At 39.4% G+C, this 18,508-nt stretch overlaps 1 protein-coding gene across 1 annotated transcript; it reads right to left on the reverse strand.

Moving 5' to 3' along the window:
* Positions 1-64: 64 nt before the first annotated feature.
* On the reverse strand, positions 65-18,458 carry LOC106607331 (sorting nexin-8). Its single transcript, XM_014204194.3, has 13 exons — positions 18,243-18,458; positions 12,374-12,501; positions 11,518-11,647; positions 8,523-8,713; positions 7,885-8,005; positions 4,625-4,761; positions 4,407-4,487; positions 4,127-4,287; positions 3,750-3,879; positions 3,579-3,647; positions 3,055-3,204; positions 2,314-2,463; positions 65-2,098 (listed from the first exon to the last, which is right to left on the reverse strand). The coding sequence occupies exons 1-13, from the start codon at positions 18,262-18,264 to the stop codon at positions 2,009-2,011; spliced, it is 1,560 nt and encodes a 519-aa protein (XP_014059669.1). The 5' UTR covers positions 18,265-18,458; the 3' UTR covers positions 65-2,008.
* Between the last annotated feature and the right edge of the window lie 50 nt (positions 18,459-18,508).

Below are 18,508 nucleotides of genomic sequence, written 5' to 3' on the forward strand. Positions count from 1 at the left end.
TGAGATGCAGTGCCTTAGACCGCTGCGCCACTCGGGAGCTCAATAATAATAAGAAGAAGATGGCTATCTGATACTTTTTATTTAACATTAAGTGAGATTCAACATAAAACTGTACAATAGTTAAACGTTCCCGTATCTACATCTTTCACCTAATTCCAATTTTCTTTCTCAAAGATCATATAAAGCATTTGTTCCTCTTATTTTTTAAGACTTTCCAAAAAAAATAAGGTTATGACAATATCTCATGTTGACACAATAATAAGAACTTGTGAGGAACCAATTAACAGTTCCACAGAGAAGACAAAATAATGCATTGAATAACAAAACGTATTGCCCCGGAGCTCTCTAATATTACTCTGTTCTAATTGGGAGACATTTTATTACACAGCCTCATTCATGTACTTTAATTACATGTAAAACACATGCAATTTGCACATCCTGCAAGAAGAGGGTGAGTTTTGCAAGAACAGGTTACGTAAACCTTCAAAATTGTGAGTGAACATTTTTTACATTTTTCATCAGATCAAATAATGAGAAACTTTACCAACATAATCTTATGCTTTAGACATGGAATCAATGTATACTGTTGAATAAGAGGACAATAAATCATTGGGTATATTCTTGAAAAAGATAAATCAGAGAATATTCTTGACTATTGCATACACAGAAAAATATTCAATCTAGTTTTCTTCAAATCTACATTAAGTAAACACTGAACCACCGTGATTGCATCTTAATTGAAACTGAAACATTGCAAACAGGTCAAAAGCATTAACACAGAGCACATTTAATTTCTACCTGAAATAAAATATTACAGGATCCTTACTACTTAATTGCACTAATGACTGTGTGGCATTGTAGCATGTTTCTTTGGTATGTTCACCATTGGTCACGTGGCGTGTTATATCAGCCATAAATCATTCATTATTTTAACTTGATCAAACTTCTTCCTCTTGATAGCTTGCTCGGCTCAGGCGTAGAAACTGAAGCAGCTTTTCACAGTATTGCAACTAAGATTCGATTGAAGCAAGGAATCTGAAGTCCTTTGCATGAATATCAACACAACAAGCTAGTAAGCCCAGTTGCACAAGTGTGGTCAGTAGGATGATTAATACTTATGTTGTACTTCACAACAAACCATTGAATACCATGCTGCTACTACATTTACTTTAATATATATTGGTTTGCCTGTCTTTATCAGAAATGAGCCTGTGCCCTGATTAGAATCTTTCTAAACATCTACGCTAGTCATTTTAAACACAAAAGGTTATGTTGCCACCACCTGGCTGCGGCAAGGAAACGTATCTTCCCTGTGTGGCAACATCTTCAATCAGCTTAATTAGGATATTCTTACATGCACATACATTCTCACATTTGTCTGCCTGCAATAAGACACTACATTACACCTCAACATAGGCGAATGATCCTCCAAGAAGTGTAGGTAAGAAGTCCCTCATATGGTAAAGGCAATGAGCTACAAAAATAACACAAATGGTCCAGCTTTTCAACAAAATGTTCCCTATATATCAATTATGAAATCCATATTTTCCTCTTCTCATACAGCAAGGCAGCAGTACACATTCTTCAAAGCACTCTTCCACTTCCCAATGAGCTCCTTTGGCTGACCAACCTCCGACATCCCTAGTGAGGATGCACGTACAGTATAATATATCTCGAACTGCAGACCACATCCATTCATTGAAATCAGTGATGTAGTGGTAAAAAAACAAAGTAGGTAAACTGATCGCCGGGTAGCAGAGAAGAAAGTAGCGCTCCCTATACTTCAATGCATTTTTCCGCAAAAGGTGGATAAACTATCCCACAAAGAAAATAAAAAAAGGTGAGTAAACTGCATTTACTCACCACTGATTGACACTTAAGGCACAGTTTGTAGTGTTTTTCAAGGTTTTATGAAAACAGTTCACCATCAGTCCCTTCTGAGACTTTATATCTTGGCTTGCAAAGCTGCACATTCATCGCTTGTTGAGAGAGAAGGGGGCATGGGTGTCTACTTGGGTGTAAGAGGAGGGGATTGCATTTCATCGACACCGAAGAGACACCCAAGCTTCTGCTGGAGATCATTCCACACTGCACCCATCTAGTTATCAAACAAACAAAGTAGTCTGTTATAGTGAAAGCATCCTCTGACCAAAATTCCAAGACGATCATCTTATAATTGTGTATCTATTAAAGATTAGAATCAACACACACACACACACACACACATCAACCTAATGAACTGTGTGCTCTACTACATCAACTAAATCCTTACAAATCCATGCCTGACACTGTATATTTCCAGGTGAGTCTCACCTCTTGGTGACCTTGGACCTGTGAGTTGACGAAGGCTCCCAGGATGTGAGAGGTGATGGGCAGGTATGTGAAGATGAGCTGAGTCTCCTGGTGAAGGCAGAACAGGGAGAAGTAGTTCCGCAGCTCCATGGTCTGAATGGCGTTCTCCTGCTGTTGGGGGAGGATACAAACCATTACTTCACAAACCACAACCATATGATGGTTATCAAGAGGAACAACCTCATTGATCATAAGACTATGCTGTCATGGCCTTGTCTGTAGGAGTCAGTGTTGAAAAACATGACATATGAGATCCATTCTAAAGGCTGAAATGCCCAACTGTCAAATGCAATATCGTCCTAAGATGGTTTAGTATGAGAAATGTGGTAGGATATACAAGGATATCAATCCTTATACCAGGGTATCAATCAACTCCCCAATGATGGCATATAGGAAAATGCTGCTCCCTCCTTCCTCTCAATGTCAGAGAGGACACAGTCTCTCCGAGGGAGGGAGGGAGGGAGGGTGGGTTGGCCTGTGATGTCAGGATAATGAAGATGAAATAATGTCAACAGTGTTGATTTGACGTGTGACAACCCTGAGTAAATGAGGAAGGAAGAGCGTTTTTCAAGCACACTGAGTGAGTGAGTGAGTGAGTGAGTGAGTGAGTGAGTGAGTGAGTGAGTGAGTGAGTGAGTGAGTGAGTGAGTGAGTGAGAGTGAGAGAGAGAGAGAAGGAGATAGAATGAATGAGAAAGAGAACCTGCACAATGCGAGACTCCAGTTGCTCCACTGACACCTGCTCTTTGGGCTGCACTGTGGCACTCATCATCTGCCTCTTCATCATACCGTACTTCTGCAGCGCTCTCTGGTGCTCGTGCAATACTCCCTTCTCATGCCGCTCACACAGATCCTATGGGACACAACAACAACACACACACACACACACACACACACACACACACACACACACACAAAGAAATAACTAAATAACTACCATATTTTTACATTATAGTATTTAACAGAAACTTGTCCAGAACGACTTACAGTAAGTAGTGAATGCATACTTTTTTGTACTATTCCCCTGTGGGAATCGAACCCACAACCCTGGCGTTGCAAGCACCATGCTCTACAAACTGAGCCACACGGGTCAAAGATATATTGTTAACAATCTAAATTAAGTTGCTGTTATACCTGTGTAGTGCATTTGTAATAACACTAGTAACATTGCATTAACTTGATACAGAGTTCTTCAGTAACTGCATTTTTTACATTTCTCAAACTCACTCTGTATGATTGCAGCAAATCCAAGAATAAATTCAGTTTTTCCACAACATCGTCCTCTTCTCTCCTCCCCTTAAGATATCAATGAATAAATGATTATGTTTTGCATGCAGGTAGAGTTCGGCAATAGCACAGTAGAGCAGGTGGTACGTATACAGTGAAGCTGGATTGTACCTGCTGAGCACCTTTGTCGGCTAGCAGAGCAAACTCCACGGAAAGGCCTTTCAGAGACTGACGGAGAATGCCCCAGGTGCTTTGGGATGAGGCCAGAGAAGGAATGGGTGAACCATCGGAGCCCAGTGTACTGCAACAGAAAGCATAACTAGAGAAGCTGGACCAGTACGGTGTCTTGGCTGACAAAAACGATTTGAAGTGAAAACCCTGAAAAGGAAAAGAAAACAAATCCTTTACAATTGCCAACATTTTCTTCCCCAAAACTGTTGTATGGGTGGAGCAGCTAGCATAATACGTTTCCTTGGGCCAAAACACTTGTGTAGAGAGGGGCGATAGAGAAAGAGAGCTTTAAGCCCTGTAAATGCTGAGTTCTGTACCTGAGCTCCCTTCCAAACATTAGCAAATCAGTGGCGTTTTCCTTGGAGCGCTCGGCCATCTTCTCTGCCCGGTCCCGCAGCTTGTGAAAGCTGTTGTGGATATTCCTGATCAGTTCCCTGCTTGATGAAAACTGGGCCTGGATATCAGCTGGGAGATATTCCTACAGCACAGATGTACCAAGACTCACACTGCTGCATCTCAGTAGGATTTCAAATAGTAATTTGAAAAAGAAAGAAAAAAAATCTGTAAGTAATTACTCATAATAGAAACAATACAAACCTTTGCCAGAGTTGCCATTGTATTAGTCATGAATTCATCTCCCATTTTCTTGCAAGCATCACGCATTTTCACTTGAACGTCCTGAGAGTAAGAGAGAGAGAGTAAAGTTGTGTGAGCAGTACGGTCATTATCCATGGCAAGCCAAAGAACAATGTGATCTTGGCACAGACAACTAGCAGAGATGAAGCAAAGTGATCTTTTCAGTAGCAGAGACGTACTGAGCCGTTGAAGGTGAGAAAGGTCTTGACCAGTTCGTCCTCGGAGAAGAAGGGGTGTCGTGCCACTAGGTTGATGAACCGGCCCAGAGCACGCCGCCTTCCCTCTATAAAGTCCCTCTCAGACATGGAGGTCAGGACTGTAGACAGACAGAGGTCAGTTAAAGAGCCAGCATATTCAGTTGTTCTGCTTCTGTAAAACAGAAGAGATCATACCGTTTTATGTAATACAGTCAGGGTTGGCTCTTGAAGTAATTAATCAACCTGGATTACTTTTTCAAAAGTGTAATTGGATTACTTACATTCTTAAAAACAGCTAATTACTTCATCTATCTATACTTCATCTTGATAAAACTTTGTCATCATTGCTGTCATTTAGCGCACCATCAGCACTTCTCACATGCTCTCAGAGATTCTATTATTCTGCTGATCGCCCATCAAGGGTGGATGGCTTCTTAAATCATCTGGACTACAGAGTTCCTGCTTGCTGCTTTGAAGCAGTGCAGTTTCAATCTCTCTTTCCTTCGTGAAATGCTTTCTGATTGCACAATATTTCAAAATGTAGGCCTAATCATGGGAAAAACACTACTGAATGCAACCAATGTGGTTACTGTTTAAGAGAAAAGGGTCTAAGCGTTCTGGTCTGAATTGTATTTAATATTCAACAAAGGGCACTCATGTCTGGCATTAAAGGTAGGTGCATAGGCATATACATTAAATGTACTGTTAGATATACATTTCACGGCTAACTATCAGTAATAGGCTATATTTTGAGTTAGCGATCTAGCTAACCACTTCCTCATGTGGTGAATTAGCCCCAAATAAAACTAGCCTCAAAATATAAATTTGTGCCCAAAAAGATGTAGACAAATGAATATCTATTGAACAAAAAATATTTTAAAATCTGTAAGCCTATTTTCATTAGAAAATAAAAAGAATTGCCTAGTTGCCAAACCCCAAATCCATGACAATCACCGGTTTAGGTTGCAATTCAAAACAGCTGGAATCATGCAGTTGTACTTGAACATGATGTTAGAATAAACCATGTATTTCTTGAATCATACCGTGTTAGTAGTCTAGTACACCTCTGAATAAAAAACGATGAATTACTTTATAAGATGATAAGGCTACCATTATTTTCTATTGCATGACCCCACAGCAATTGTGGTGCAACCAGATCATGGGCTGGTGCCAACAAGTGAAAATGTTAGTATGGAGCCCTGTGACTATGCTCTTACACATAGAATATAACATGAATTATAGGATCTTTAGGCTCTGACCTCATTTGGAAATAATAACGTTACTAAATTAAAAAAATACTATATTAAATCAACATTTTTAAGCGTTTTCAAATATGTCTGGGTGCTAGAAGTGAAAGTAATGCAAAAGTAATCCAAATGTAATCAGATACTTATTTGGAGTAATCCAAAATATTATTTATCATGTAACTGTAATCCGTAATGGATTACATTTTTCAAGTTATCTGCCCAACCCTGAATAAAGTAATAACATTGGTATCTAATAATGGTAATATAAAGACAGAGTTCATGCCTGCTGTGGGAACACGGGTGAAGTTGGATTAATAGAATTGGAGTTCTTCTGGATCAGCGGGACCCCAGCTCTGATGCAGAGTGGAACACTTATTTACAGATCAAAGCATCACTCTCCTCCTAATAATCAAATGATCTGACTGACATCCTCTACACTGCATGCACAATTATTAGGCAAGTGAGTATTCTGATCTTATTATTTCTACTCACATTTTCGAACTTCAAACCATATAAACTTGAATGCTTATTGGATTTAATCCTTTTCAGGTGATATGTATTTGTGTAATGAGGGAGGGTGTGGCGAAAGTGAATAACACCTTATATCAAGGTGCGCATAATTATTAGGCAGCCTCATTACCTCAGGTAAAATGGGCCAAAAAAGAGATTTAACTGACACTGAAAAGCCAAAAATGTAAAATGCCTTTCAGATGGATGCGACACTCTTTAAATAGCTAAACTATTGAGGTGTGACCACCGGACAATCAAATGTTTTGTTAGCGAATAGTCAACTGGGGCGCAAAAAATGCATGGGGAAGAAAAGGCGCAAATTAACTGCAAAAGACTTGAGAAGACTTAAACGTCAAACTACCAGGAACCCATTATCCTCCAGTGCCACCGTATTCCAGAACTGCAACCTACCTGGAGTGTTCAAAAGTACAAGGTGTCAAGTGCTCAGAGACATGGCCAAGGTCAAGAAGACTGAAACATGACCACCACTGAATAAGATTCACAAGTTAAAGCGTCAAGATTGGGCAAAGAAATACCTGAAGACAGAGTTTTCAAAGGTTTAATGGACAGATGAAATGAAAGTGTCTCTTGATGGACCAAATGGATGGGCCCGTGGCTGGATCAGTAATGGACACAGGGCACCACTTTGAGTCAGGTGCCAGCAAGGTGAAGGAGGGGTTCTGGTATGGGCTGCTATCATTGAGGATGAGGTAGTTGGACCTTTTCGGGTTGAAGATGGACTGAAACTCAACTCCCAAACCTACTGTTAGTTTCTGGAAGATTCTTTCGTCAAACAGTGGTACAGGAAGAAGTCAGCATTCTAGAAGGCCATGATCTTTATGCAGGACAATGCTCCATCACATGCATCCAAGTACTCCACTGCTTGGCTAGCCAGCAAGGGCCTCAAAGATGTCTGAATAACGACCTGGCCCCCTTCCTCACCTGACTTAAATCCTATTGAGAACTTGTGGACCCTTCTCAAACGTGAGATTAACAGTGAGGGAAGACAATACACCTCTTTGAACAGCATTTGGGAGGCTGTGTTTGCTGCTTCAGCGAAAGTTGATCGTGAACAGATCAAGAAACTGACAGACTCCATGGATGGAAGGCTCATGGCAGTTCTTGAAAATAAGGGTGGCTATATTGGTCACTGAATATTTTTGAAAGGCCAAAAATGTTATAATTGTCATTTTGTGTTACTTATCTGTTACACTTACTCTAAAAATTGAGAATCAACAAGTGAGTTGAGAGAAATGATTTTAGTAATTTAGTTGCCTAATAATTCTGCACACTAATAGTTGCCTAATAATTGTGCACACTTATATATTTCCCTGAGAAAGACAAAACTCACTTTTCCTTTGTTAAACATTCAGGTTTTAGGTTCAATAACATTTTGGATTGACTGAGAGCATTGTGTTTGTTCAACAGTAAAATTAATCCTGAGGAATACAATTTGCATAACAATTGTGCACTCAGTGTATATACCTCCTTTCAGCATTCTCTTAGGCGGCAATGCAGGCACCATTCTGTAGGCAAACCTCTGCAGCAAGAGCTCGTGGAAGACATCGAAATCACTGTACCGCCGGTAAACAGATATCTTAAAATGCTGAAAAAGTTAAAACAAATATTAAATCTGTGAATAACCGAGATGTGCAAAATAACATAATGCTTTGGGTTGTGAATTCAACAAATAGATTGACAATGGATGCGTTTGTCATGCGTTGGCTTTAGTTCATACTGATTGTGAATGCTCACTGCACAGAAACAACACCAGCTCTGTTCAGCTTAGGCATCCAGTGTAAAAGATGCAATGTATACATTCATTTTTAGATGGACCCTTACCAACAAGCATTAAAGCCATTCGTTTCACCAAGCCAAAAATGCAGAAATAATTGAGAAGCCCGGAATAGAGGCAGAGGGAATTACAGAATTTTTGGAGTTATGATCAAAATTCCTATTAATAACTGTTGCTTGTAATGCACAAATGTGACCTATTTGAAGTAAAAAAAGGTAAATACATGGTAAAATATATGCTTGACCTTTTCTATTAATAATTTCCTTGACTGTTCTTCTAACAAAGCCCATTTATGTTACACTCATATGTAATTAAATGCAGCTTTCACCTGGCTGGTGATCTGGTACTCCACGTGTTTGAGGAACAGACCCTTCTTTTCAGGAATTAGCTCCACCTGGACTGTATCCCTGGCAAGCAGCTTGCCCAGAGTCTGGGACACCTTGAGGGGGCTCTCCTGAGTTGGCTGCATCCTCAGAGTCTGGAGGTCCTTGAACTCACCAAGTTGGGGCTTAGGGAACTCTGTCAAACAAACACCAAGTCAAACATCAGTAACCAATGCTCTCATCTACTCATTTATCTAGAAGGCAATCAGCACATCTATGTTCACAGACAGTGTACACATCCAGCTCTATTGAACTAATAGACATCATTTATGATTTCCTGTAGTGCAGGTTTGAATACAAAACATTTTCCTACACACATCCATGTTGTGTGGGAAAAGCAAGGATGTTCCAGTGTACATTTGACATTTCACCTCCCTTAGTGGCCCTCTGATCCTTCAGACACTTGAATTGTCCCATTCACATTTTTTTGGCTACTTTTATTTAATCAAGGCAGCCCAATTGAGACCAGTGTCTCATTTGCAATGGTGCCCTGAGGACAAAAACGGCATCAATACAATAAATATAAAAAGAAACTACAATTCAGCTATAAATACATTACAACAAGTTAGAATAGTCAATTGAAACAATTGCACACTTCCGTGAACTCATTAACCAACAGAGTTTTAAACTGCCCTATCGGCACCAGGGAATCCAGGTGGAAATTGTTTGGTAAGGTATTCCATAACTGTGGTGTGTTAAAACTAAAGGCAAATTTACCAAACTTTGTGGAGACAACCGGTACCTCAAGAGTTATGAAAACCTCCTAATGGGATTGGTATCTCATATTGAAATATTTCAACAGGGAAGTGAGGTATGTTGGAATCTTGTGGAGCAGAGCTTTGTAAACAAGAAATGAGTAATACAGTGATCTACAGGATTGTAGTGAGGTCCAGCCAACCTTCTGATACATGATGCAGTGATGAGTATTAAAACTGTCAGTGAAGCGCGCTACGGTCGACGGCATCCAACGGTTTAAGAGTAGTGGCTTGCTGCAGTCTGGTAAAAGTATTTCCCCCTTTCAGATTCTCTCTATTTTTTGCATATTTTTGATACTGAATGTTATCAGATCTTCAACCAAAACCTAATATTAGATAAAGGGAACATGAGTTTACATATAACAAAAAAAGTTGTACTTATTTTATTTATTTAATTCACACAGTTGTGCAACACCCAATTCCCCTGTGTGAAAAAGTCATTCACCCTTACACTCAATAACTGGTTGTGCCACCTTTAGCTGCAATGACTGCAACCAAATGCTTCCTGTAGTTGTTGATCAGTATCTCACATCGCCTGAGGCAGCAAAGCATCCCCAAACCATCACACTACCACCACCATGCTTGACCGTTGTCATGAGGTTCTTACTGTGGAATGCAGACTCTTGGAAGAATGTTCTATGATTGATTCAAAAGTATAACTTTTTGGACGACATGGGTCCGATTATGCCTTACGAAAACCAAACACTGCATTCCACAGTAATTACCTCATACCAACGGTCAAGCATGGTGGTAGTAGTGTGATGGTTTGCCTCAGGACCTGGATGACTTGTCTTAATAGAAGGAACCATGAATTCTGCTCTGTATCAGATAATTCTACAGGAGAATGTTAGGCCATCCGTCTGTGAGCTGAAGCAGAAGCGCAGCTGGCTAATGCATCAAGACAATGATCCAAAACACACAATCAAGTCTACATGAAAATGGCTAAAAAGCAATACATTTGAAGTTTTGGAATGGCCTAGTCAAAGTCCAGACCTCATCCCAATTGAGATGTTGTGGCAGGACTTGAAACAAGCAGTTCATGCTTGAAAACCCACAAATGTCACGGAGTTACAACAGTTCTGCATGAAAGAGTGGTCCAAAATTCCTCCACAGTGACGTGAGACTGATAAACAATAGGGTTGGAGTCATTGCAGCTAAAGGTGGCACAACCAGTTACTGAGTGTAAGGGGGCAAATACTTTTTCACGGCACTGTATATAAATAGTAAAGAGCACAGGTCCCAATACCAACCCCTGCGGTACACCTTCTGTAATATTGAGGAAACTAGACTTGACACCATTAGAAAGCCCGCATGACTCTCCCTAAACTCAAATGTCTCTTAAGTCTTTCAAACAATTATGATGGTGTGATTCATGTGATCCTGAATTTCACCCTCCTTGACATTCCACAGAGATATGAGCAGAGTTAATCGTCCTCCTACAACAACTAGGAAACAAGCTCTACCATAGCTCAGCAGAGAAAACGTGACATCAGTTTCACAGAAAGCAGTCAGCTGCCATATTGGCAGCACTTGAAATAACACAGAGGGCCCTAAATAATCATATGAGCTTTGGAACAGAGCTCTAACTCAGGGCTGTGTTCGGAGTAATGGCTACCTCTGAAAAACCAAAGACGACGACTCCTCTCCAACTTAATGGTATTGTACACTGTAACACTCATGCTTTTCTTCACAAAAACCTAGCCACAGAATGTGAAAGTAAACTGATTCATATAATCAAGAAATACAAGTGTATTTAAGAGAGAGGGAAGAGTTCTTCCTGTGACTTTCATTATGATTTTCACAGAGCTGTTCCAGAGGAAAAAAATGGCAGGGAAAGGTTGTTTGTCTTTTACAGAGACATGGGAATGGAGCTGGTGTATTCTCGGACGCAATGCCCAGAGGTTAGAGGAAACAGGCCAACAAATACAACACACTATGATAAAACCAGGACCAGCTTTTTAGCACAGCACACTTGCTGGTTTTGTGTGCAAATGCAATGTGTACTTTAGCTCGTCACGTGCATATTCAACTTCATACAATATATAGCGAAGTGAACTTTCTCACACAAGCTGTTCATAGGGGTCACAAAGGTTTTTGACCTTAGATACTTCACAGTCAAGCCACTGATTAAGCTACACATTTACTGCTGTGTCCTCACTTGAAAACAACTAGTTAAAAGGCTTACCTTGTATGCAGTTTTCTAAGAGTTTTGGGCTTGGTTGCTTTCCTTGCTGAGCAAGCGCGATCAACGCCAGTGCTTTATATAGGGACAACTTGCTTAAGAATCCATCAGTGTAGTCAACATGCTCAGCAATCTGAAAAAGACAAGGACATTACAGGACTCTCTTAACAGGTCATTGCTCAATCCAAGGTCTAAATTCAGCAGTGGTTGACAAGAAAATGCAGAAAACACTTTAGCAATGATATAAAACAGTAAGAAACATCAAACTGAACCGTGAGGTCTCAGCTGAAATACATCTATGAAGCGTTTCCATGGATAATGTGTAACACGTTGTATTTTTCATGTCCCATGTGCTCTTGAATAACACAACTTTTAAATGCCATCCCCTCAAATACCATCACCTTTCAGTAAGCTTTACTGAAGCAAATACCACTAATTAAATGGCAGCAAGGAGATACTTAGCAGAAACCTCCCTTTCTAATAACTGGTGTTGGAACTAGTATTGTAATTACCCCCTTAGTACTTAGTGGTAAAACAAATATAGGCTTGAGAGGGTCTTTGAATACAGTTGAATAGTTTGTATCATAGAGCGCTAGATGTTTTTCAAGTCTTTTCTGTTAAAGTGTCTACTTCCTATTCTGCAGAATTTCTTGTTCACTTTTCTTGGAGTTCCAAGAAGGGAAGAGGATAGAAAAGCCATAGGTCTAATACATAACAAACCAGTCTGTGCTTCTGTTTCATAACAACAAAAACTTGAGCCTAAAAAAAAACCCCACAAACAGCCAGAACTTCCTTTCCACATTTGGCGGGCATTCTAGATCATAGATGTGACAACAAGTAAAGAAAAAGTTGTGTTCACCTGGCCCTGCACAGCACTGGGAAGATCTGTTCTGCTGAGCAACCTCTGGAAAACCTCCACCTGCACTCGTTCATCTATCTTACTCCGGATGGCCTCATACACCTCCCTGTAGTATGGAGGCACTGATCCTGAGAGAGGAGGTGCACAAACCATTAGGCAGGGATTTATGTGGATGAAGACATTTCTATTAAATTGCATGATTTGTGGTTAAACATCATGGCAAAATCTTTTTCCACTTAACCTGAACAAATCAAATGTATTGGTCGAGTACACATATTTTGCAAATGTTATCGCAGGTTTCTAGCTCCAACAGTGCAGTAATACCTAACAATACAGAAACACACAAACTCCAAAAGAAATAACAGAATGAGCAATGTCAGAGTCCGGATACATATAGATATTTTACACAGTGTACAAAACATTAAGAACACCTGCTCTATCCATGACAGACTGACCAGGTGAATCCATGTGAATGCTATAATCCCTTATTGATGTCACTTGTTAAATCCACTTAAAATCAGTGTAGATGAAGGGGAGGAGACAAGTTAAAGAAGGATTTCTAAGCCTTGAGACATGGATTGTGTATGTGTGCCATTCAGAGGGTGAATGGGCAAGACAAAATAATTGAGTGCCTTTGAACAGGGTATGGTAGTAGGTGTCAGGCACACCGGTTTGTGTCAAGAACTGCAACGCTGCTGTGTTTTTCACGCTCAATCGTTTCCGTGTGTATCAAGAATGGTCCACCACCCAAAGGACATCCAGCCAACTTGACACAACTGTGTGAAGCATTGGAGTCAAGATGGGCCAGCATCCCTTGACACCTTATAGCGTCCATTCCCCGACAAATTGAGGCTGTTCTGAGGGCAAAATTGGAGGGGGGGGTTCAACTCAATATTAGGAAGGTGTTCCTAATGTTTGGTATACTCAGTGTATATGCATATAATGGTTGTGAAAATATGGACAGTATATGAATAAAAAAGGTGTGTACAGCAGTAGTTATATAGAATGAGCCTTGACTAGAATATCGTATATGAAGTGGGTAAAACAGTATGTAAATATAATTAAAGTGGCCAGTGTGCAATGACTATGTACACAGGGGAGCAGTCTCTAATGTACAGGTAGGGCTGAATTCAGGGCTTGTAAAATTATACCTAGGCTAAAAAAATAAGCCTTCAGCATAAGAGCCACTAATAATATAATTATTTTATCAAAATAGATTAACCTGCATTTTTGCAAAAATCACTGACCTGGCTTTCAAATCAGTCTACGAAAATGGCCTTTTTGTTGTAATATAATATTTTACCAGAAGCATGCACATCCACTAATAATGACCAACTTCTGGTAACAGGCATTATAGAAAATTAAAAGGTGTAAATTGTAATGTTTTGGGCGACCCAGCATATTCACATAGAAATGTGTGTTATAAATCTGTCATTCTCATTGAAAGCAAGTCTAAGAAGTGGTAGGTCTGTTTGATATGTGCTATTTCTATGCTTCCTGTACTTAAGTTTCGTTTTTGCGTTTTTTTACTTTCGGTTTTGTATATCAGCTTCAAACAGCTGAAAATACAATATTTTTCTTATGGAAAATATATTTCACAGTGGTTTAGGTGGTACAATGATGCTCTACACTATATTTGCTTGTTTTGTCACAAACTGAAATTAGGAAAACTATTCACATTTTAGTAACCAGGAAATGGTTGAGCGATTTCTGCATAGTGCATCTTTAACACAGATCTCATAAACAATCTCAAGCACAAGCCCACCTGCTAGTGAGTAGCCAGCTAATCTTTATATTTAAAGTCTAGCCAACTTGGATCTACAGTGCATTTTGATGTTACAGCCTTAATTTAACATGTATTAAATTGAGATTGTGTCACTTGTCCACACACACACACACACACACACACACACACACACACACACACACACACACACACACACACACGTCAAATTGGAATTATGTTTTTAGAAATGTTTACTAATTAAAAATGAAAAGCTGAAATGTCTTGAGTGAATAAGTATTCAACCCCTGTTATTGCAAGCCTAAATAGGTTCAGTAGTAAAGATTTGCGTAACAAGTCACATAATAAGTTGCATGGACTCACTCTGTGTGCAATAATAGTGTTTAACATGAGTTTTGAATGACTACCTCATCTCTGTACCCCACACACTCTGTAAGGTCCCTCAGTCGAGCACTTAATTTCAAACTCAGATTCCACCACAAAGACCAGGGAGGTTTTCCAATGTTTCTCAAAGAAGGGCACCTATTGGTAGATGGGTAAAAAAAAAGCAGAAATTGAATATCCCTTTGAGCATGGTGAAGTTATGAATTACACTTTGGATGGTGTGTCAATACACCCAGTCACTACAAAGATACAGGCATCCTTCCTAACTCAGTTGCCAGGGGGGAAGGAAACAGCTCAGGGATTTCACCATGAGGCCAATTGTGATTTTTAAACAGTTAAAGAGTTTAATGGCTGTGATAGGACAAAACTGAGGATGGATCAACAACAATGTTGTTACTCCACAATACTAACCTAAATGAGAGTTAAAAGAAAGAAAAACATGGATCCTGTTTGCAATAAGGCACTAAAGTAGAACTGCAAAAAATGTGTCAAAGAAACAAACTTTTTGTCCTGAATACAAAACAATGTTTGGGACAAATCCAACACAACAGATCACTGAGTACAACTCTTCATATCATCAAGCATGATGGTGGCTGCATCATGTTATGGGTATGCTTGTCATCAGCAAGGACTAGGGAGTTTCTTAGGATAATAGGAAACACAATATAGCTACAGTAAGCATAGGCAAAATCCTAGAGGAAAACCTGGTTCAGTCTGCTTTCCAACAGACATATGGAGACAAATTCACCTTTCAGCAGGACAATAACCTAAAACACAAGGCCAAATATACACTGGAGTTGCTTACCAAGAAGACAGTAGGCCAGTTTCCATTGACCCAGGTTTATTCGACAAAAGCAATGTTGCAACAAAAAGAATCCTTGCGACAAGTGTCATGGAAACGGCAGATATGAGAAACTTTCTCAAGATCGCCCCCCAAAAAATTGTTCGACAGGGGTGGATTTTTATTTTGTCTAACTTTCTTTATTTTGACAAATGATGATTGAAACTGTGTTTTTAGAATAAATGATGATTTCCTAATCATTTTGAAGGTGTGATGTCACTGCGTAATTACAAATCTCCACTCCAGGTTTAATTCTAACTGCCTATTGCTTGCAAAATACATTTTTCCACAAAAAAAAATATTATGTTTCTTTGCAGAACAAGGATTGTCCTGACTTTCAAGAATGCATGAATTGTCTCGCCTTGCTTTTCTGGTTGGCTGGCAAGTTTCACAATCCAATTCTTTCAGATCTACAGGTGTGCAAGTTTTACCATGGCACGGACTGCAGAGAGACTTATTAGATTATGGCAAATATGAGTAAATTATTGCATTCTATACATGTTGGCTTTTGTGGGCTACCTGAGACATGCAACAGATAGGTGGAAGGGCATTCAGGGTGCCGCCAATTTATTAAATGCAAAATTTGCCTAAATCGGTAATGGAAACAGTTCATCCACTACATTTTTATTCGACACTGTCGTTTTTTGTGTGATGTCATTACGTCCAGGTGTTTTTATTGAAACGAGATAGTTCAATGGAAATGCACTCTAAATGTCGACCAAAAAAATTAATCACTGGACAAGTTAATGGAAACATAGCTGGTGAATGTTTCGGAGTGGCTTAGTTACAGTTTTGGCTTGAAAGCCTATGCCAAGAAAACAGCTGTCTAAGCAATGATCAACAACCAACTTTACAGAGCTTGAAGAGTTTTTTCAAGAATAATGTGAAAATATTGTACAATCCAGGTGTGCAAAGCTCTTAGAGACTTACCCAGAAAGACTCACAGCTGTAATCGCTGCCAAAAGTTATTCTAACATGTATTGGATTGTCAGGGGGTTGAATACTTGTAATCAAGATACATTACTGTTTTATTTTTTTATAAATGCTTTACCAAATGTTAGAATTTTTCTTCCACTTTGACAGACTATTTTGTGTAGATCGTTGACAAAAAAAAAGACAATTAAATGCATTTTAATCCCACCTTGTAACACAACAAATTGTGGAAAAAGTCAAAGGGTGTGAACACTTTCCGAAGGCACTGTACATACAGCTAACTTACAAAATAAAGGAAATGCCAACATAAAGTGTCTTAATAGGGTGCTGGGGCACCACGATCCAGAGCAGCTTTACTGCACCTTGGCTTAGATTCTACAAGCGTTTGGAACTCTATTGGAGGGATGCAACACCATTCGTTTGCAAGAAATTCCATTTGATATTTTGTTGATGGTGGTGGAAAACACTGTCTCAGGCACCACTCCAGAATCTCCCATAAGTGTTAAACTGTTCAACCAAGGCATATGGTTTACATCGTTTTCATGCTCATCAAACCATTCAGTGGCCACTCGTGCCCTGTGGGATGGGGGCATTGTACTCCATAGCATAGCCACGGCAGAAAAAATAATGGCCTGCCCAGCATTTTCATACATTACCCTAAGCATGATAGGATGTTAATTGTCTAATTAACTCAGGAACCACCTGCTTTCAATATACTTTGTATCTCTCATTTCCATTATCCTGGCAGTTACATGTATGGGCGAAACGGTGCATAAAATAATGTATCTTTGTATTGGCAAACATGTTTACAAAGTAAACTTAATCATAAGTCATTTTCATAATGAAAGAAAATAAAAAATAAACTAGCGACAATTTTCCTATGGTAGTCTGGGTACCAACTAACTTTCTACTCCTGTCATTTGCCAAGAGGCTGGTAAAAAAAGAAATGCAATACATCAGAATACCCAATGTTTGAATGTTTGTAATGAAATTTATGAATTAAATTCATGTTTTTCTATCAGTCTAATTTGCATAAATATTGTGATTGGATGATAGCTGTGAGGGTTATCGAATCAGGATCAAATCTTAACGATAGAATGTTCATATGAAGAGTGCCTAAAGTCTCTTAGGCAAATGACAGGAGGCAAGTAGTGGAATATAATAGCTAAACAGAAGACAACGAGGATAGTCATATGCTATGGAACGTTGAATACGTGATTTGGACAGGTCATAGAAATATAATCTAGATTATAATTCTATGGGACAGGTAACATCCATAACAGGTGAGAACATGACAATGAGCAGACCAATGCAACAGTACAGCAGCCTACCCTACCGTATAAAAAAAACTACAGTTATTTGTCAAATCACCCTTAATTACACCTATTTTATGTTCTTGTCTACATTTACATTTGTCATTTAGCAGACGCACTTATCCAGAGCGATTTACAGTAGTGAATGCATACATTTTTTTCTCCGTACTGGTCCCCCGTGGGAAACGAACCCACAACCCTGGCGTTGCAAACACCATGTTCTACCAACTGAGCCACACGGGATCTATTACTATTACTGTTCTGTATTTTTATGTATTTGCAAGTTTTATGTGAACCCCAGGAAGAGTAGCTGCTGCATGTGCAGTAGCTAATAGGGATCCTAATAAACTAAACACCCGTGCTAAACGTGTAATCTAATGCTCAGATGAGTAGCCTGTATTTTACAATTCGCAGTAAACCTACTATATTACTGTTTATCTTAAAGTTGACAGGTTTTGTAGTTACATCACGAATCGTAGGCGACACTATTAGGCTCTGACACTTCACACCGCGTTCTCTGAATTCAATCACAAACATAACCCCCCAAAAAACATTATTTCGCCTGTCGCCACGTAGAACGTTTACAAAAAGTCGAAAACACATTCTGAAATCCAACATAAAGATGTGGAACATAACATGTATTTAGCAAATTACCTTCATTGAGCTCGCCTGCCATAGTTCAGATTGTCATGTGAGCACGACAGCACCTCCATGTGATTTCCTGAAGAAAAAACCCCGAAGAATTAACTATTTCTTAAAGTTGTAGTGAACTTTGGATTTTTGCCAGATTTCAGACCTTATGCAGCAGTACTGTATATGTCCAAACATTATTGTAGGCACTAGACAAGACCTGCATTTCTGCAAACTGGATATTGGGAATCCAGAACATAGGAGCATAGGTGAACAAGTGGATCCTCCCC

The sequence above is a fragment of the Salmo salar genome, chromosome 06, assembly GCF_965601325.2.
Source record: "Salmo salar chromosome 06, fSalSal1, whole genome shotgun sequence".
Taxonomy (NCBI): Eukaryota; Metazoa; Chordata; class Actinopteri; order Salmoniformes; family Salmonidae; genus Salmo; species Salmo salar.

Bases quoted from the DNA above. Each gene is read 5' to 3' on its own strand.
- LOC106607331 (XM_014204194.3), bottom strand. From the start codon at position 18,264: ATGGCAGGCGAGCTCAATGAAG. The intron at 8,714-11,517 runs GTAAGCCTTTTA...TTTGTTTGACAG, and splicing joins CTTAGAAAACTGCATACAAG to AGTTCCCTAAGCCCCAACTT. The intron at 3,648-3,749 runs GTACAATCCAGC...TGATATCTTAAG, and splicing joins CCGACAAAGGTGCTCAGCAG to GGGAGGAGAGAAGAGGACGA.